Genomic DNA, 22,014 nt, shown 5'->3' on the forward strand with positions numbered 1-22,014 from the left:
AACCTTTCAGTGACTTCTTAAAAGTCCCCCTGTGGTGAAAATCCAGCTTTAATGTAGTTTATGTGTCTATGTGGTGTTATTAATATGCTTTAAGACAAACCATGTGTAAGTTCATAAGTCGACACCATTGCTGAGTATTTCCTCCTTAAAACTGCAGTGAACCAAAGACAGTCTCAAACACACGCTTTGAAATCGCTGGTGTTTCTGACGTCACAAACTACCTTGTAACCAATCAGATCAACGTGTGATCGTCAACCAGTGGATCTCTGAGCTGAGTGAGTGAGTGGAGGCGGGGCTAAATTGCATATTCATAGAACCGTGCATACTAAATGAGGCAAGGGTGTCGAGTTACAGTCAAGATATTTTAAGACATGAAAGAAAAACGTTTAAATATGTAAATTCTGGTGATCAAAGAAGAGTTTTAAGGGATACAACTGACTATACAGAGCGACTTCCACAATAAAGAACATTTTGAGCAAGGGAAAGGTTGTTAAAGGTTCTTCAGAGTGCATGGTCTGCACAAACTAGAGGATGAGTGATTGGATGCTGTGACTCCAGCATCTACACCGAACTGGTTTCGCCCGTATGAAACAGCCTGGATTGCGTCATATGTGCCGTTCGAGTGGTTTAGGGTTACAGTGTTACAGTGTTGCGGGTCACTGGGACAGAGGTGAGGCTTTGGACTGCGGCTCGACGTGGCACTGTAAGTGTCGTGTGTTTATTTGTTCGCACTAATGATTAACCCCAGCAGGGCTATATATATAGCTATGCTTCAGTGAGGAGTGTGTTTGTGTGCATGTGTGTATGTCGCTCACCTCCACAGTCCTCCCTCCCCTCGAGCGCGTGCACATGTGTGACAGACACCGTCATTGGTGCGTCCCTTAAACGTATCACAACTTTTGATGGATTACCCCACTTCTGGGTGCTCACTCTCTGCGGCCACTCACTAGTTCTCACTCTCTCCAAACCAGTCCCAGTGAAACGAGCAAAGCAAAACTTTGCATCATGATCTCAGAGTCGTTCTCGTGGTCCGCGTTCACGTTGCTGTCCACGCTGGTGGTGCTGAGCGCGCTCACGGTGAAGGGCACGAGCACGGCCACCACCGCGTGCCCGACGTGCGGTATACCGGCGATGGAGAAGGACGCGGAGGAGCGATACCTGGTCGAGATTGCGAAACAACAGATTCTGAACAAGCTTCACCTGCGGGAGAGGCCGAACATCACGCATGCGGTGCCACGCGCCGCGCTCATGACCGCACTTCGGAAACTGCACGCGGGGCGCGTGAGACAAGACGGGACCCTGGAGCTGGACAATAATTTACCGAACTCCTACACAAATAACCAGGCATACGAGATAGTGAGCTTTGCTGATGTCGGTGAGTAGCCTACATGTGACTTGCATTGAAACATTCTTAAAATGTCTTTGGGGTCATTGGTACCCACACTGTAGAAAAATGTGTTGGTTTAACTTTAAAAAGTAAGTTACCTCGTTGCCTCACAAATTTGAATTCATAAGTTAATGCAATGAAGGAGATTGGTTTATTCAACACAAACTCAAAAATATTATTTTATCTGAACCACGTGAATTATTTAAGTTGATTTGACAAAAGAAAAAAAGTTGTGCAAACAAATCATGAATATATATATATATATAATTTTTTTTTTTTTTTTTTTTTTTACAGTGTAGACACATTCTTAAAATGTCTTTGTGTTCATTGGTACCCACGCTGTAAAAAAAAAAGAAAAAAAAGTTCGTTGAGTTCATTGAAAATAAAAAAATGGAGTAATTAAAATTATTTTCATGATTTGTTATCACAACTTTTATCTTTTGTCAAATCAGCTTGGATAATTATTTTGGTTCAGATAACATAATATTTAGAGTCTCTGTTGAATAAGCCAATATCCTTCATTATATTAACTCAAATTTTTATTTTCAATTAACTCAAAATTGTAAGGAAACCAGGTAGCTTACTCTTTAAGTTAAAACAACATGAACGCAAAGACATTTGAGGAATGTTTCTACACTGTAAAAAAATATGTTTGTTTACCTTAAAAATGTTGCCTTTTTACAATTTACAATTTTGAGTTCATTGAAATTAAAGATTTGAGTTAATACAATGAAGGATATTGGCTTATTCAACAGAAACTCAAAATATTATGTTATCTGAACCACATGAATTATTTAAGTTGATTTGACAAAAGAAAAAAAGTTGTGAAAACAAATCATGAAAAAATTTTTTTTACAGTGCAGAGGCAAAGTTATGAACTAAATAATACAAAAATATATAGACATTAGTGCTGGGCCTTAATCGCATCCAAAATAAAAGTTTATGTTTACATAATATATGTGTGTGTACTGTGTATACTTATTTTGTATATATAAATACACACACATGCATGTATATATTTAGGAAAAATTTGTTATTTATATATAAAATATATATATTTATATTATATATAAATATTTATACATGCAAGTATTTGTGTGTGAACTCTTAATTATATACATGCATAAATAATAGCTTATTTTTAATGCAACTTCTGATGTCATTATTTCTGCTGTACAAAAACAGCTGCAGATATTTGGTATCATATCACTTGGATTTATCATCATAAGCACAACCACTGGTTTGCAGTTTCACGGTTCGCTCTTCTAAGCTCTTCTGTGTGATTTCTCTCCAGATGACGAGGTTTCCACCGGTTTCGACACCAGTCTATCATTCCAGTTCCTCCAGGAGAAAGGCCACAGTGTTCAAGTTCTTCAGTCGTCACTGTGGCTCTACGTCCGTCCGGCGGACGCCCCTCGTCCAGGTGAGCGTGTGAACGCTGAGATCTACCTGTCGGGCGCTAACAATCGCACGCTGCTAATCCAGAGAAGCGTTGATGTTTCGCGGGGCGGCTGGCACACGTTCCCCGTCACCGTCGCCCTGCAAGCCTTTCTAGACGGAGGCCAGCGCCGTCTCAACCTCGAGGTTCTCTGCGAAGACGGAGAACGAAACCTGTGTGTCCGCGACGCTTCCGGCGAACACCAGCCGTTCCTCGTAGCGCAGGTGCGTTTGCGTGAAGACGCCGAGACTCACGCGCTAAGCAAGCGCTCGCTACGCTGCGGAGACGACGTGAGCGTGTGCTGCAAGAAAGACTTGTACATTAAGTTTCGTGATATACAGTGGCAGGACTGGATCATCGCACCCGAGGGATACCACATGAACTACTGTATGGGACAGTGTCCTCAACATCTCTCGGGGTCGCCAGGCATAGCCTCCTCGTTTCACGCCACCGTCTTCAGTCAGCTAAAGGCTAACGGGATCCAGACCGCCGTGTCGTCCTGCTGCGTTCCCATCCAGAGACGCCCGCTCTCAATGGTTTACTTCAACTCTCAGCACACCATCGTGAAGACCGACGTCCCGGACATGATCGTGGAATCCTGCGGGTGCACATGAACTATAAACATTAGCAGTGCTCTTATTTATCAGCCGCTGGAACACCTTCTAATCAAGGCTTTCTGTCTAAGCTTTATGGGTTTTTATAGATGCTCAAATACTCAGGGAAGCACACTGGCACGGTTACCCAACATGACATTCAGGTATTGCCACCCGTCCCAGTGAAGGTCTGAGAGTGGCTCAAGAGACATTTACTTGAGAAGCAAAATGACTCGAGTCAGAATTAAGTGCTTAAAACAAGGGACAAAATCTGCCAATGTGGGTCAGAAAAATAGTCTTGTTTTTCCTTTGAATTAAGTTTATTTTTCTGACTCCATTGGCAGATATTTGTTCTCTATGGAAGCTTGTTTCCGCCACAGAATACAAAATAAAAAAGGTAATTGCGACTTTTTATCTCACAATTCTGACTTTTTTCTCACAATTCTGACTTTTTTCTCACAATTCTGACTTTTTATCTCACAATTCTGACTTTTTATCTCACAATTCTGACTTTTTTCTCACAATTCTGACTTTTTTCTCACAATTCTGACATAACTCGCAATTGAGAGTTTATATCACGCAATTCTGACTTTATATCACACAATTCTGAGAAATAAAGTCAGAATTGCGAGATGTAAACTCTCAATTGCGAGATAAAAAGTCGCAATTATCTTTTCAAATGTTTTTTTTCTTTCATAGTTCTCAATTTCATTTAGATAGTTCTTAGTTCATGATTTATTTAGAAACGAGACTTAATATCTTCAGTCACTTTGCTTCCCCAGTTTTAAGAATGTTTAGATCTTTGTAACGGAAAACAATACAAAAATACTGAGAAAGAATATACTTTTTCTTTGCATGCAATGCAGTATCTGATGAATGTTTCTCTCATGATAGCTTACTTTTTACCATTGAAGCCAAAGCCAAATGCAACTAAATATGTGTTGTAATGGCTTTTCTTTTCAAGCTGTTTAAACAGATACATTTTCTTATATTTGTAATATTACTAATAATGATACGTTTTATTTATATAGCGCCTTTGCAAAAGCAGTACAGTTAATGTACGATAATCTACAAACAGTACAATAATCTACATTGTACACGTTACAAGTGTCATGTTTTGTGTGTGTATTTTGTCTCATTTGGTTTGAAGCACTTCCTAGGGATGCATAAATCAGTGTGTGTGATATATCAGTGTATGGATTCACTGCATCGGACGGGTTTGAGCTCATAACGTTCTGCAACTGCACTTTATACGTTTATTTTGCATAGTTAGTACAAATCAAGCCATGCAAATCTGATCTTCATGTGCTTTGTTTATTTTTGCTTCGACAAAAATAATACTGTAACTTGTTGCACAATATTAAAGCTATTCATTAAAGCTCTTTGAAGGAGCTTTAACTCTATGAGATTAATTTATATAATTTTTTATCAAAGAAATATTTTCTTATGAGTGGGAGAGAGCTTGGAAATCTGTACTGTACTGTTCGTCGTAATTTTGCTGAATGTGTGTGATTTTGAAAATAAATATTTTACCTATAACTTTATGCCTGGTTTAATGAAAAACTAAAACTAAATAAAGATGTGAATTAAGGACAAAGGTCACATCAAACATCATTAGACTAAACAAACCCTGATGTTTGACATGTTCTTCTGTATCACTTCCAGAAACGATATCCAAAAGCAAATCCAGAACGATATTACAATATTTCACGGTCATACAGTCTCTTATCGCTTGACAAGTAATTGATCACTACTCTTGGGAAAAAGCAGTATTTCTAAGAAGTCAATCAATAATGTCTAAAAGGCAAAGAGCGTGTTTGCATGGGCAAATAAATGAAGTGGTTTTTATAGATGGCTATATTTGATGAGTAAACAGCAGTGAAATATTTCTGGCATGACTCCAATCTACTATAGAAAGGCACAGAAAGGGTTGTTCATCATAAGAAAATGTATTTGTTTGCTTTCGCTGCAAACGTGACATATAAATATAAACATAAACTCACCGAAACACAAACTACTGCCGTTGACAGTCGAGGTACGAGAGCGTCCGAGAGTCTGAGAGCAAGCTGGAAATACAACATTTATTAATAAAGCACATTTAAACACAATATAAATTTGATCCAAAGTGCTGTGCAAAGTGCAAAGCAGGTCTACACTATATCAAACACAACAATTACAGGTTTCCAAAAGCTAAAGAATAAAAATGCATTTAAAGAGTAGATTTAAACATGTCCAATGAAGGAGCAGACGTCACATGATAAGGGAGTCCAAAGCTTGGGCTATCTCTGTCTCTAGACACAGAAAAGGCCCGATCACACCGTGACACATTTAAGAGCAAGTGATTGGAAGATCTAAGTGCCCTAGCAGGACAATATGGCACAATAAGATCACTAATATGATATACCATGGTGCACGGCCAGACAACACCTTATAAGGATAAGGATCATAAGGAAACATAAGGATCTTAAAATCAACTCTGAATTTAATGCTAAAACAGGGGAGATATGATCCCTCTTTTTAGACTCAGTCAAAAGTCTTGCAGCCGCATTTTGAACAACTTGCAATCAAGATGGTGAAGATTGAGGGAGACCAGAATAAAGAGAGTTGCAATAATCTAATCGTGATGTTACAACTTCTAAATCTTTACTTGAAAGAAGGTTCTTCAACTTTGCAATAGATCTTAAATGGAAAAAGCTTCCTCTAATAACAGCACTAATTCTTTTATCAAAAAAATAAATAGTGAAGAGTCAAAGATCACTCCAAGGTTTTTGATTTGTTTGCGCACATGTGTTGAGAGAGGACCTAACTGGGCTTCCAGAGCAGGATTAAAACCTCTGTTTTATCCTCATTCAACTGCAGCAAATTATTTGTCATCCACCTCTTGATATCATTTACACATTTCAATAACACATCAGATGAAGCAGTGGTGCCAAGCCTTACTGGAAGGTAAAACTGAGAATCATCAGCATAACAGCGATTGGAAATGTTGTATTTATGAGAAATGAGGGCCAAGGGGAGCATATAAAGGGGAAACATTAAAGGTCCCAAAACGGAGCCCTGGTGCACACCAAACAAAACAGGCGCAGGTGATGAGGAAACATGTCCTAAATTTACAGAAAAAGTAATTGAGGTTAGAAGCAAACCATTGTAATAGTGCCCTTGACACCTACCATACATTCTAGCCATTCAAGAAGAACGTTGTGGTCAATGGTGCTGCTCGGGTCCAGCAAAACCAGCCCAACACAAGCGCCTGAATCCAGAGCAAGCAAGATAACCCTCAACAGAGCTGACTCAGTGCTAATGATCTAAAGCCAGATTGGAACATGTCCAAAATATTAAGACTGGAGATGTGAGAAAACTACTTTCTCTAAAAGCTCAGAGATGAAAGGCAGTTTAGAGATCGGTCGATAGTTACTGCACATCTGGATCAAGTTGAGGCGTTTTCAACATTGGTTACACAACTGGATGTTTAAAACTAGCTGGAACAACACCTTTGGCTAGAGAGCTGTTTATGATAGCGGTTACCATAGGACTAATAGTAGAAAAAACATCCTTAAAAAGACGAGCCGGGATATTATCTGACTTAGAACCAGAAAGCTTCATAGTAGAGATTGCATCAGCTAACTGAGTCGGAGAGACAGGTGGAAAGTTAGACAGACAAATCATCGGACAAGGCAAGTGACATGATTCAGAGGAAACAATGGTTCACAAAGCTCTGAAGAGGCCTCAGGTAAGATATTCGTAGTCAGGTTTAGAAGAGAGTTGAGTGTGTGTGTGTGAGTGTGTGTGAGAGGTGTGTGTGAGGTGTGTGTGTGTGTGTGTGTGTGTGTGTGTGTGTGTGTGTGTGTGTGTGTGTGTGTGTGTGTGTGTGTGTGTGTGTGTGTGTGTGTGTGAGGCTCTGATGAAGTACAGTGGCATTTGGAAAAAGGAAATCAAGATAATTCCTGTTAGATTTTTGTGTGTTTCATAGAGAAGTGTGTGTTGTGGTTTGCAAAATGTGTTTTATGAAATTGAAAACCGAGTCGAAGGCCGAGAACTAGTGTATGGGTTTGCAGATTTGGTGTGTGTTTCTGGTGTTTGAGTGGATTTTGTGTGTAAGCAGTTGAAAAAACTGTAGCCTAATTCATAATGCAAAAGAGAAGCATTTGAGAAACTGCAGTGCTCTCAGACTTTTGGACCTAACTGTACGTGAGGCATAACCAGTGTTAGAGAACGATAAACCCTTTGGCAGTTCCCGTCCGCTTGTGTACAGAAGAGTTGCAGTTTGTCCCTGTCCTGCGTGCTCGTGTGCAACTGGGACTCGATCGCCTGTTTGCTCATTTCAGCTGCTCACACAACTCTGGCATGTTGGAAAGCGTGTCGTTCATTACACTTATTAAACACACCTACTAAATGCAGATAAAAGCAGCATAACGGTCCTGAAGAGCAGAGCAATGCCTTCCTATCAGTGTATTATAATTCAGTTATTATTATTATATGCTCATGAATGATCCTCAAACACACACTGTCTGTTGCCTTTACAATAAAGCATCAGTTCTGTTGTAAAATCTGCACTTTCTGTTGTTCTTAATGTTAAAGTCGCATTAAAGGGCTTCTGGAACAAGAACAAATGTAGGGCGGGGCATGATTTTGAGTGTGTGTGTGTGTGTGTGTGTGTGTGTACTTGTACAACTATCTTTGTGAGGACCAGTTTGAGTGTTAGACCAGTGGAGTGAGGACAGAGAGAGTAAAGGACATGTTGGCCGGTCCTCAGTTTCTGAGAGCCTTTAAAGGCCTGTTTGAAGGTCAAGACTTGGTTTTAGGGATAAGGTTATAATGAGGTTAAGAGTCGGTTTAGGGTCAGGGGTCGAGTTAGGCACTTAGTTGTGATGGGTAAGGTTAGGGGAAGCGGCTAGAGATTGCACTGTGGCAATGAATGTCCTCATAAAGATAGATGTACAAGAAAGTGTGTGTGTGTGTGTGTGTGTGTGTGTGTGTGTGTGTGTGTGTGTGTGTGTGTGTGTGTGTGTGTGTGTGTGTGTGTGTGTGTGTGTGTGTGTGTTTATCATTGAGTTATTGTGAACAATCACAGGAAGCATCAGTTTTGTGTGTTTAATTCAAAGACGTTTATGTTTCCAGTGAAACCTGCTGACTTACTGATATACTGACATACTAACCCACAGACCCACTGAATTACACTAATCCTGCGTCCCCACACACACACACACACACACACCCTGCGCACTGATAATCTGCACGCGATGTGTAAGACGTGTCCTCATGAATGTCATGACCGGCTCTGAGACTCTTACGGGACATTCAAAACCAGGTTAGGTGACGTCGTCTTCATCCCGACCGGAAAGAAAACACCAGGAAACTGATAAACTGTTCCTGCAATGCCGTCATACAATCAGCAGCAATAAACTCTACAGAGACGGAGAAAAGTCCAGCAAGTATGATCAAGGCAGATTATGTTTTTATCTGCAGCCTTAAACTTAGCAACTTAAAATAAGAATATATATATACATATACAGCTGATCCTATTTCATACATGCACTGTATATATACATTGTGTATATATATATATATATATATATTTGTTTAGCAATCTCATCTACAGTGACCCCAAAATGATTTATACACTTCAGTTACACTTATAAATGTCTGAATGTCATTATATCGTCTAATAAATATCACAACAAGTGTCATTTATTGCAAAGAAAGATTCAAAAACACACTTTCCAAACAAAAACATTTGACAATCAGAAGTTTGTTGGGTTTTAAATGCCAAATCAATGGATGAAGCATCAGTTTTGTGTTTGTGGATGATGTTGATATATTAACTAGTTATTATTTTAGAGGAGAACTGACTTCATAAACCAAATAAAAATCACCAAACCACAAGCTGATTGAAACATTAGACATTAGATAAACGTTCCTACATTTAGGAGAGTGACTTCGTTAAACACTTTTTTGGGATCACTGTATATGGAAAATATCAAGAGGTCACATGCAAAATGTTGATGTGCTTGTGTGCATTCCCACAATGCAGTGCATCAGCCACCTCAAATAACTTAAATCCACGAGCTGATCCTATTACTGTAGACCCCATTACCTGAAATATCCACTCACTTACATCACACTCAGACATGAGCTCCGGCAAACTCTCATGAGTGACTAGATAACAATGGTTCACTAGATCACAACATCGCTCAGATGTGAACTCAGATCAGCCATTTTGCAGTGTTTAAATTCAAATTAAAGTAAACCTAAAAGTGACCCTGGACCACAAAACCAGTCAGATGGGTCACATGGGTCAGTTTTTGGAAATTGAGATTTATACATCATATGAAAGCTGAATAAATAAGCTTTCCATTGATGTGTGGTTTGTTATGATAGGACAATATTTGGCTGATATACACCTATTGTAAATCTGGAATCTGAGGCAAAAAAATCAAAACATTAAGAAAATCTCCTTTAAAGTTGTGCATTTATGTTCACAATTGTGCTGCATTCACTCACACAAATACATGTTTTATATATTTACGGTAGGAAATGTACAAAATATCTTCATGGACCATGATCTTAATATCCTAATGATTTTTGGCATAAAAGAAAAATCGATAATTTTGACCCATAGTATGTATTGTTGGATATTTCCACAGATAAACCCGTGCGACTCGAGACTGGTGACGTGATCCAGGGTCACAAATATCTAAAAATGTCTAAAGTCATCAATTATTCTCGGATTAAAATCAGACAGTGTTAAGATGTCCATATTTACATTTATGTATTTGGCAGAATCGCATATCTAAAGCAACTCATTGAAGGTAAATGTGATCAGTTCATACATTCACTGGGAATTAAACATGGATGGAAAGGTATGGATGAATAATAGATGTGTGGATGGCAAAGTAAGTTGCTTTGGATAAAACATCTTCCAAATGCACAAATGTAAATATATCATGTCCCTCTTTACCAATAACTTTGTTTTGATGGCAAGTGTGTCCCCTGCTCATAATCATCAATACTTCTACAATCAACAGAGAAACATCATTCTTCCAGGTTATCATGCACAGAACAGTGACCTAAAACACACTTCAAGAGACATCAACAGTGCAGCATTCATCATGACACATCAAGGTAAGGAATGATGCAAACACAACCAGATATTGCTCACTCACACTGGACGGGTCAGCCAGACTCACATTCACTATAAAAGGACATTTTCAAGGAATTCCACAAATCCAAACAGCAGTCACTGGGGTCACACGCCGTTATCTGTGGACAGACTGTGAATTGCAAATACAACCACATCAAAACCCCCACGACAACAAACAACAAACCCAAATGTGATGTTTATATTGCCTACGTATTAACTAATATTACTGTCTCACTGCATTCAGAAACAGAAGATCTGAAACTCTCCAGAGAAAAAAGACCCGACTCACGAAAGATTTCAATATAGGAGACGTACCTATATTACGTATATTAATACCATTCTAAGGTGTAGGGTTTTTTAAGAAATTTATATTCATCAAGGGTGCATTAAATTGATCAAAAGTGACATTTATACATACATGTTACAAAAGATTTCAAATGAATGCTGTTCTCTAAACATATTCACAAAAACTAAAATGCATCACGGTTTACACAAAAATATAAATCGATTTTCAATATAATAATCATAAATGTTTCTTGAGCATCAAATCATCATATTAGAATGATTTCTGAAGGATCATGTGACACTGAAGACTGGAGTAATGATGCTGAAAATTCAGCTTTGATCACAGGAATAAATTACATTTAAAATATAATTTCTTTTTAATAATATTTGAGAATATTCCAGTTTTTGATCCCATAAACGCAGCCTTGGTGAGCAGAATAAGAACTGTGACTAACAAAACTAAAGTTTATGATTCTTACACGTTTGGTTCATCACGATAATCTTCATAAATGAACACAACTTTTATGAATTTTGAAGCATAAGTACAATCGGCAGAAGTAAAAAAGCTAAACGTAGACTATAAACAAACTACATCACGGGCCTTTAGACCTACTAACGTAGCACAATTAAAGTGATAATTTACCCAAAATGATCATTCTGTCATAATTTACTCACTTTCATGTGTTTTCAAACCTGTTTAAGCATAAAAAAAGATATTTTGAAGGATGTTGAGAACCAAAAACATTGAAAACATCTTCTTTGGTGTTCTGTGGGTTTGGAGAGTGATGGAGAGCAACAGGCTGATGGATAGAGACAGTGATTGACAGATCGAGAGACGCCTCTGAATGAACCGTCACTCAAGATGAGACTAGACGTCGGTCACAGACTTCAGACAGATATCACACACACACACACACACACACACACACACACACCGATAAAATACACTTCAGACACGTGTTTCATGACCATAGCTGAACTTTCACCCGTCATCAGTCATCACTGTTCAGTCATCAGAATCAGTGTTCAAATATGAACTTTATACTAAGTTATGAAGGTTATGAAGTTACGTCACTGTTCAACAATGTGAGGGTGTGCATATATTCAGGAAAAATGTATTTCATGTATTTTTTTTATTTAAAGCTACACTGTGTAATTTTTTAAGTTGATTCTTAGCAAAAAACACTTTGTTCTTTCAAAATGATATGTGCTCATTAATGTGTAATTACTTCTACCAACTAATCAAGTATTCTTGTAAACGCAGAATCTGCCATTTAGAATAAATACGAGCGAGTCGCTCGAATGGCGGCAGCCATGTTGCGCCTCCATCTTGAAAATACATTAGCCAAAGAGGGACATACCTGGAAATTCAAGCTTCGCCTTTCGCGTTTTTACACTCAGTGGCACCGAGACGAATGCGAGGGGGAGATTACTCGCGACTGCCGGCAGATTTGAAATAATACGTCCACCGTAGGAGTTAAAACACCCTCGGAATGGGAGGAGCTAGAAAGTAATATTCAGTTGGTAGTCATAAACAATTTCACCGCTAGATGGGAGAAAATCCTACACAGTGTAGCTTTAATCAATAGATAGATAGATAGATAGATAGATAGACAGATAGACGATATATAGATAGATAGATAGATGGATAGACAGATAGACAATAGATAGATAGATAGATAGATAGATAGATAGATAGATAGATAGATAGATAGATAGATAGATAGATAGATAGATAGATAGATAGATAGATGGATAGACATATAGACGATATATATATTGATAGATAGATAGATAGATAGATAGATAGATAGATAGATAGATAGATAGACGATATATAGATAGATATATAGATGGATAGACAGATAGACGATATATAGATAGATAAATAGATGGATAGACAGATAGACGATAGATAGATAGATAGATGGATAGACAGATAGACGATATATAGCTAGATATTTAGATGGATAGACAGATAGACGATAGATAGATAGATAGATAGATAGATAGATAGATAGATAGATAGATAGATAGATAGATAGATAGATAGATAGATAGATAGATATATGATAGACAGATAGACGATATATAGATAGATATTTAGATGGATAGACGATAGATAGATAGATAGATAGATAGATAGATAGATAGATAGATAGATAGATAGATAGATAGATAGATAGATAGATAGATAGATAGATAGATAGATAGATGGATAGATAGATAGATGATGGATAGACAGATGGATGATAGATAGATGGATAGATAGATAGATGGACGATAGATAGATAGATAGATAGATAGATAGATAGATAGATAGATAGATAGATAGATAGATAGATAGATAGATAGATAGATAGACGATAGATAGATAGATAGATAGATAGATAGATAGATAGATAGATAGATAGATAGATAGATAGATAGATAGATAGATAGATAGACAGACAGATAGATAGATAGATAGATAGATAGACAATATATAGATAGATATATAGATGGATAGACGATATATAGATAGATATATAGATGGATAGACAGATAGACGATAGATAGATGATAGATAGATAGATAGATAGATAGATAGATAGATAGATAGATAGATAGATAGATAGATAGATAGATGGATAAACAGATAGACAATATATAGATAGATAGATATATAGATGGATAGATAGATAGATAGATAGATAGATAGATAGATAGATAGATAGATAGATAGATAGATAGATGGATAGACAGATAGACGATATATAGATATATATATAGATGGATAGACAGATAGACGATATATAGATAGATAGATATATAGATGGATAGACAGATAGACGATAGATAGATAGATAGATAGATAGATAGATAGATAGATAGATAGATAGATGGATAGACAGATGGACGATAGATAGATAGATAGATAGATAGATAGATAGATAGATAGATAGATAGATAGATAGATATATAGATGGATAGACAGATAGACAGATAGATAGATAGATGGATAGATGGATAGGCAGATAGACGATAGATAGATGGATAGATAGACAGATAGACGATAAATAGATAGATAGATAGATAGATAGATAGATAGATAGATAGATAGACAGATAGACAGATAGACAATATATAGATAGATAGATAGACAGGATCGAGGAGTGAGGAGTCGAGGATCGAGGAATGAGGAGGCGAGGATCGAGGAGTGAGGAGTCGAGGATCGAGGAGTGAGGAGTCGAGGAGTGAGGAGGCGAGGATCGAGGAGTGAGGAGGCGAGGAGTGAGGAGGCGAGGATCGAGGAGTGAGGAGTCGAGGAGTGAGGAGGCGAGGATCGAGGAGTGAGGAGTTGAGGAGTGAGGAGGCGAGGATCGAGGAGTGAGGAGTCGAGGAGGCGAGGAGTGAGGAGTCGAAGAGTGAGGAGGCGAGGAGTGAGGAGGCGAGGAGTGAGGAGGCGAGGATCAAGGAGTGAGGAGGCGAGGATCGAGGAGTGAGGAGTCAAGGAGTGAGGAGGTGAGAATCGAGGAGTGAGGAGGCGAGGATCGAGGAGCGAGGAGTTGAGGAGTGAGGAGGCGAGGATCGAGGAGTGAGGAGGCGAGGAGTGAGGAGGCGCGGATCAAGGAGTGAGGAGGCGAGGATCGAGGAGTGAGGAGGCGAGGAGTGAGGAGGCGAGGATCGAGGAGTGAGGAGTCGAGGAGTGAGGAGACGAGGATCGAGGAGTGAGGAGGCGAGGATCAAGGACTGAAGAGTCGAGGATCGAGGAGTGAGGAACTTCATGAGGAGTAGACACATGGGTGAATCCTTTGCGGAAGAGTTTTATCGACTAAAGGTGACGCTCGTACATTCTCCTCCCCCTTCACATCGACCACAATCATTTGAATTTATACTTTACCTTTGTAGTTTAAATAAACCACACATCTCACATATTTCAACAGGGTATCTTGCTTTATTACAGTTTTTCTCAGTCGCTTTGGTGCATTTCTCAAATCATCCTTAATATTTGCAAAGAAGTATGTGCATTCTCAAAACAGTTCATACAAACAGCAGCACACACTGGATCACCTGCAAAAGCCTGTAACTTACTCAAAATATTTAGTTCATCTCTCAAAAGTAGGTATTTATGTTGATGAACATATCAGTGCCATTAGAATGAAAAGTCCTTGTGTCATTGTTCACAAACAAGATAGTCTAAAAGCTTAGTCATGTTGTCAAAACTGCACTCTGTTAGTATTACCTGATGTAAACTATGACAACAGTTTGGATGACAGTTACTGTATTGAAATGTACAAAGCTGCGCTTCTTCTGTATGCCATATATCCATTTCAAAAGTACAAATTTGCACACTACTGTACGTGAGTTATTGATTGAAAGAGACTGGATAGGATTCACAGTTACACTTTTAGTATATATGCTCGCCAATTGAAGGTTCATGAGATGCAACTTTGAGCTATTTCAAGATTCAAGATTCACCTGCACAATTCATCAATTCATGGCACATTTGCAAAAAGTCTAATAGAAATGTGTAGAAAATATGCTTGACAGTTTATGACAACTAGATCAAACATTTTGCATTTAATGACTTATATGATGAACTAATGACTAGATGTTTTGAGGGGTAAGACTATTGCATAGAGAACTATTTAATATATTTTGAGGAACATGGCATTAGCAACTGATAATGTAGGAAACCACAGACAATTGTACATTATCAATTGCATGAATGCACCAAAGCAATCACAACTTGTTCAAAAGAATGAGAAACTGATTTTATGATGAGCACAAGTGACTAGATGATGTGAATGTTGAACAAGTACTTTTGGGAATTTAATTTCTGATCTGAGAAATGCACCAAAGCGACTGAGAAAAACTGTATTATTTATTATGAATTTCTTAAATAGCCAAACTAAAACAATATAAGGGCAGATCCTTTGAGCGCTGCTGCTGACGCTGTGAAGTGATCAAGTATTGCAATGTATAAATATCCTTTTCTTTCCTTGCAGCCTTCCCTCATCCTACAGGGGGTGGAGCTGAGACAATAAGAATAAGAATAAAAATCCTAACAATTACAATAGGGTTTCAAGTGATTGAACCCCTAATAAGAATTGAGAAGCACGCCCTGGCTTATGCATAATAAAAAGAAGATCCCATCAGTTTCCACTAGGTGGCATTGTTTCAATAACCGAAACAAGCTCAAGTACCTATTTGATGTAATTCATTTTTCTACCACAAGAGGAACAAATTCACACCTCTCAGATACACATGCATGTTCATATTTGTAAAAGTTGACATCTGTCCACATAACCTCTGCTTACTTGCTGTAGAAGTACAGCAATCTACTAACATATCACCACTAATGTAGAGAAACCACTTTCAGATATTCTCTTGTTTTTCTCAGCATCTCTAAATACAAGCCTGTAATGCATCTAAAACTAGACCCTTTTTCTGCTTCTGATGGTATCTGGCAGGTTTAGATACGGCTCGAGGAAACAAAACAACAGTGAAAGTGAGGTTATAGTAAAGAAGAAACCCTTAGACCACAGATTTGGACAACAGGTCAAAAAGAAACGGAGGCACATGACGACAATACACTGCTTTCATACTTTCAGCACTTTTCCCACTCGAAATGTTTAAATTATGACTATAAAGCTGCATATTGAAGCAGCTTTACAATAGAGACGAGTAAAGGAAGATGGGTAACAAATAAATGCATAACCTGACTGAACGTTTAGCACCGGTATCAGAGTGAAAAACATTGCTATCAGATATGTTTGGTATTCTGGGACTATTTTAAACAAATTGGTTTCTCAGACAAACCTTAATACTTTGACGTATGACCAAGACTTTGTCAAACTTCTGTCTGAACGTCATTCTTGCCCCAAACATGCAACTCTGGAGAGCAGTAGGTGAGTTTTGCACAAGAAAACTGGAAAGTTTCCATGTAGTCATACCTAAAACAAACAACAGGTGGCGCCTGAGGATTTGTCAGAGATTGTGACGCGGGTAGGTTCAAACTCCTATATTTCTGCTCTAATTTTTAGCCACCAAACCACACAAATGTGTTTCCAAAAGAGAAAATTTGAAAACTATAACAGAGAATTCAAAGCATCTCTGGAAAGTCCTGATCTACATAACTGTAAAAACAGTTCATCTGATAATAGAAGCATTTTTAACATGCAAAGATATTGATAGACTTTTTTTAGCAACTTTATAAGGTTTTGTGGAGTGACTGAAAAACTGCAGGATCAAATCCTAGAAGTGGTGATTCGTAAACTACGGCCATTGTGTTTTTCCCAGGTTACTACAACAAGATTGTACCTTTGGTAAAGACGTCCCAGCATCAGACCCATGATATCAAACAAGTACAAAACTAGACGTGCTGCAGGTGTTCTGTTTTTGGAGCTTGAAAGTATTTGGTCCTCAAACCTTAATTCTTGCTGGCTCTGTTTGCCAAACACATTGAGTCCTCGAAAAACATTTAACCACGTTCATTTTGCTCGTCTTCTAGTGGATCTGGTGGACCCCTAGAATTGAAAAGAAGATTGTACTGTTTGTGACAACTGGAGGCATCAACGCCCTCTTCGGTCTTTAGCATTAATTGCTGGGTTTGATAAAGAGTTCCTGCAAATCGACACCGAAACTTGAGGATGGAAGTTTCTTGCATCATCTATATAGGGAATTGAATCAGTCCCCAGTTAGGGTAATGATCTAGAGGGAATGTCAGTTTGGGAACCTTGGACATTGTGCTCACCGAAACACAAAGGTCCCTGGCACACGCAAGTACATTAGGCAACAAACAATATTTTTGAGTCCTTACCTAATGTTTGTATAGGGCAGGTGGTGTAGCCTATTAATGAAAGATTTGGACAGGTAACACACTGTTTGAAAACATACAAGGATGGATCTTTCATCCCAAGCCCAAGCTGCTTCAGCTACAAAAGAACATAGTGATATTGGATGAAAGCTGTGGGAACAAGCTCATTCCCAAGCAAATATGAGATGAGAGAAACTAGGGGCAAAGTTTTTCTACCCATGCAATTTACATTATCCAAAGCAACTTACATTGCATTTCAAGGTGTACATTTACATTCTTAACAGTTCTTGCTTTCCATGGGAATCGAACCCATGACCTTGGCATCACAAGCGCCAACGCTCTACAGTTTGAGCTACAGGAAAGTTGCATTGACTTCAAAATTGAGTTCAATTCAATTGCAATGAAACGAGGAAGAGATCGACGAGGGTCATTGCTGGCAAACACAGAAGATGGTGCAACAGCTGTTCTGGTGGGCTTTATCTGCACCTGTTTTATTGTCTTTCAATTCAATGAAGCGTCCAAGCTTTGAAAGACTTATCCCGGACACTATTCCGGTACTAAAGTTGGGGAATCTTAGATCTCAGACTCGATCTGAAGGACATTCGGCACATCCGGTTGATCCCAGAACTGATCGAAGGTGGTCTTCTTCTAATGGAATAAAGTTTCCCAATGCACAGCTCCAACTGGACCAGTCAGGTCCACTCTTTAACATATTATCCAAATGAAGATGCCACTCTCCTGGGCCATTTTGGACTGACACATCTACCGTCCACATAACCTCTGCTCACCTGCTGTGAAAGTACAATGATCTACAACCATTAGTATCACTAGAGAAACCACTTTCAGATATACTCTCATTTTTCTCAGCATCTCTGAATACAAGCCTGTTCTGCATCCTAAACTACCGCATTATTCTGCCATTAAAGGCAGGTTTGGCTACGGCTCGAGGAAACATAGTAAGAAAAGACCCTTGGAAAGGCAGATCAGTTGATCTCTTGATCGAAGGTGGTCTGGAGTTTGTCAATGTACAGTATCCGCCTAGACCAGTCAGATCAACTATTTAACATCTCATCCAAAGGAAGATGTCACTATCCCGGACTGACACCGTCCAGCGCCTTTTTTTACCCCTCTAGGAGGGTCTCCAATCCAGGTACTGTCCTGGTTCAACCCTGCTTATCCTCAAAGGGTAACTAGTAAAGAGCTGGAGAGTGATAGGCTGCCCCATGTTAACTCCCTCAACAACATTTGCCAAAAAGGTTAAGGGAAAAAGGAAGGAGGACTTTGAATGTGCTATTGCCTGACCCCATACAAACTGTATGTGGTTTTTGCATGTAAAATCCCACAGCTCAAACTCTGCCAAAAGGCACCAATATGTCTAACAAGTCTCCGATCCCGAGGAGGCAAAGCGTAACTACCACAAACAAAGGAACTGAACGACTGCCTTCTAGGTTTCCGTCTCAAAATCATTCAATTACATACACTTGTGTGTTTTTTGCAACATGAGGAACAAGGCCTAATACATCAGTGATGAAACGTTTGTGTGGTTTGGATCTACTGTCTGGCTGAAGGCCCACTGAAACCTCTGCGTCCAGCCAAGCTGTTATGGGAATGTATGATAGTTGCTGCCAGTCCTGAAAACTTACTTCAGCAAACAGAAGCATATATGGAATGACAAAACCATTCACTTACTTTACAAATTGCTACAAAATTCAATCGGCTTGAGATTAAACTCAATCCAAGCCTTCTGTCTTGACTTTTCAAGCTCGGATCGTTTTTAATCTTTGAATCTTTTATCGTCCAGCAGGTGAAAATGTTGCATCTGATCAGCTATCCTTAAATCCGCAATTGCATCCCTTAAAACTCATCTTTGATCACCGAAATGACATATTTAAAAGTTTCTTCATTGAAAAAATGTCTTCATGCCTTAAAATATCTTGAATGTAACTCGACACCCTAGCCTCATTTAGTATGCATGGTTCTATGAATATGCAAATGAGCCCCGCCTCCACTCACTCAGCTCAGAGATCCACTGGTTGACGATCACACGTTGATCTGATTGGTTACAAGGTAGTTTGTGACGTCAGAAACACCAGCGATTTCAAAGCGTGTGTTTGAGACTGTCTTTGGTTCACTGCAGTTTTAAGGAGAAAATACTCAGCAATGGTGTCGACTTGCTTTGCCACACATGCTTTGCCTTAAAGCGTATTAAAAACACCACATAGACACATAAACTACATTAAAAACTGGATTTGCACCACGATTCATTCATCCTATGGACAACATAGTGCTAACAACGGCAAGTCATGGGTTCGAATCCCATGGGATAAAACGAAAAGCACTATCAGTTTGCATAAAAGCATCGGACCAATGAGGGAATGAGTTACGCATCCAAGTTTAAAACTATGGATTGGTGCTTTTGAAATACCTGTAACCCAAAGTATAAGCAATCGTGACTTCACATGTAAAAAGTGAGGTTGTTTTTCTCGTCGTTGTGCAACTTAAAATGGTCCGCTGACATAGACAGTGCCCCTACTGGCAAAGTGGTGAAAATGCTACATTATATAATCATGTAAATTAAGATGATTGGCTTAAAGGTGTTAAATCTGCAGGATGATTAGTTTGAAAAGCAAGTCAATATTCAGGATAAGCTGTTTCATATATATAAATGTGTGTAGAGATATGTATGTTCATCCATATTTCTTTTTGTTTTATGTTGTTTATATGTTTGTTTATTTGTTTGCTCATTTGTTTCCTCTCGTATTATGCATTTTGTTTGTCGTCAACAAGCTTATTTGTCTGAAACTTGCTTTTTCATCATCTATTTTTGTCTATATTTGTTTTTTGCTGTTGTTTTCTTTATGCACTCATCTGTATTGCATTGTTTGCTTAAAAAAAAATTTAAAAAATAAAGGATAAGCTGTTTCGTGAACATTGTGATATAATAAACTTAATAATAATAAACTTTATTTTATAAAGCGCCTTTAAAAGCAACTTCTCAAAGCGCTGTACACAAAATAAGCAATACAAAGCTCAAATAATAAAAGTAACATCAATAATCAAACGCTAATTAAAAAAAAAAAAAATGTCTTAAATATATAAAGCTGGGTGCTGGGTGTTTCAGAGAGGACGAGCACTGTTGGTTTATCTGGAGTAAGCCAGAATCAGCACAGGTCAGGGAATTAATGTCAGCGCTCTTTTCATTCTCTCTAAACCCTCATTGGCTCGAAGCCTCAACCACTCACATCATTTCCTGCACAGACCTAATTCTTGCGGATGGAAAGTACCGGAGAAGGTGCTTAAGTTACGGAGAGACACTTTCAGCTTACAGAGAAGAAAGTGTGTTTCTATAAGTAGGTCAACAGAGAAAGCCGTAGATTATTTGGTTGCACTTTATATTACAGTGTGTTCACTTTCAATGTACTTACTATGAAATTACTGGGTAATATAAGGTAACTATATGGGGAAAGGTTAGGTTTAGGGGTTGGTTTGGGACTAGTTATTACCCAGTTAAATTACTACAGTGAGTATATAGTATGTACATGTGAAACAGGGCTGTAAAATAAAGTGCTACTGATTCTTTCTTACTATCACAGTGTTTCTTCCAAAATCCAAGAACAAAATTGTAAATCTCAAAAAAAACAAAAAAAAACAGCAACTATACTTTCATTGAAAAAGAAATTCCCATAAAAAAGATGTAATTTATATAAATTATAAAATATATAATTTATATACATGATAAATAAAAAAATAAAAAAATAAATTATATATATATATATATATATATATAGAATTATAATTATATATATATATATATATATATATATATATATATATATATATATATATATATATTATCATGTATAAAAATTGATATAAAATGATGTCAAATATATATGATATAAAAAATATATAAAAATACTTTCACTTAAAAAATGCATTACAGATATGAGAATTTGGGTGGTAAACATTTAATAACTAATGTCACGAAGCAAAAATAAAATACTTATAGTCTTAAAAATAGGCTTCATCGTCTTTAAGCACAATATAACTTCTTAATTAATTAACTTATAATTTTGTTTTTGATGTTTAATCCATGCATAATCTTGCCAGGAGATTCACTGTACATTATTTAAGATAAAAAATCTATTTTATTAAAAATTCTGAAACCATTATTAATCAATTTATACATGAGTATAAAATAAATATGCATAATATGTTAGTATACTCACCCACATGGTAGTTGATCATGCAAAAGCACCATCAGATTGCATGTTCCTATTGAATCAGATTGTATCTATTCCAGAAAGAAACAGATAAAGGTATGAGACACAACTCAATATACCTTGGAATTCTATTTTTTTAATTAGA

General features: G+C 37.8%; 1 protein-coding gene and 1 long non-coding RNA gene across 3 annotated transcripts in view; one reads left to right on the plus strand and one right to left on the minus strand.

Annotated features, from left to right (window-relative positions):
* The first annotated feature begins 588 nt into the window (after positions 1-588).
* On the plus strand, positions 589-4,957 carry LOC309513943 (inhibin beta B chain). Of its 2 annotated transcripts, XR_014211572.1 has the most exons (3): positions 589-1,375; positions 2,682-4,099; positions 4,135-4,957. XR_014211572.1 is itself a non-coding variant. In XM_082190053.1 (2 exons), the coding sequence occupies exons 1-2, from the start codon at positions 1,006-1,008 to the stop codon at positions 3,437-3,439; spliced, it is 1,128 nt and encodes a 375-aa protein (XP_082046179.1). In that variant the 5' UTR covers positions 589-1,005; the 3' UTR covers positions 3,440-4,957. The 2 variants fall into 2 exon arrangements, 1 of the variants encoding a protein (XP_082046179.1); XM_082190053.1 differs by having other exon boundaries at positions 2,682-4,957.
* A 463-nt stretch (positions 4,958-5,420) lies between these two features.
* Positions 5,421-22,014, minus strand: part of LOC309474217 — an 18,260-nt gene continuing 1,666 nt past the window's right edge. Inside the window, exons 2-3 of the long non-coding RNA XR_014197253.1 lie at positions 21,876-21,940; positions 5,421-5,484 (exon numbers count right to left, since the gene is read on the minus strand). This is a non-coding gene — a long non-coding RNA (uncharacterized lncRNA). The remainder of the gene's footprint in view (positions 5,485-21,875; positions 21,941-22,014) is intronic.

This window comes from Leuciscus leuciscus, assembly GCF_965113295.1.
Source record: "Leuciscus leuciscus genome assembly, chromosome: 14".
NCBI lineage: Eukaryota > Metazoa > Chordata > Actinopteri > Cypriniformes > Leuciscidae > Leuciscus > Leuciscus leuciscus.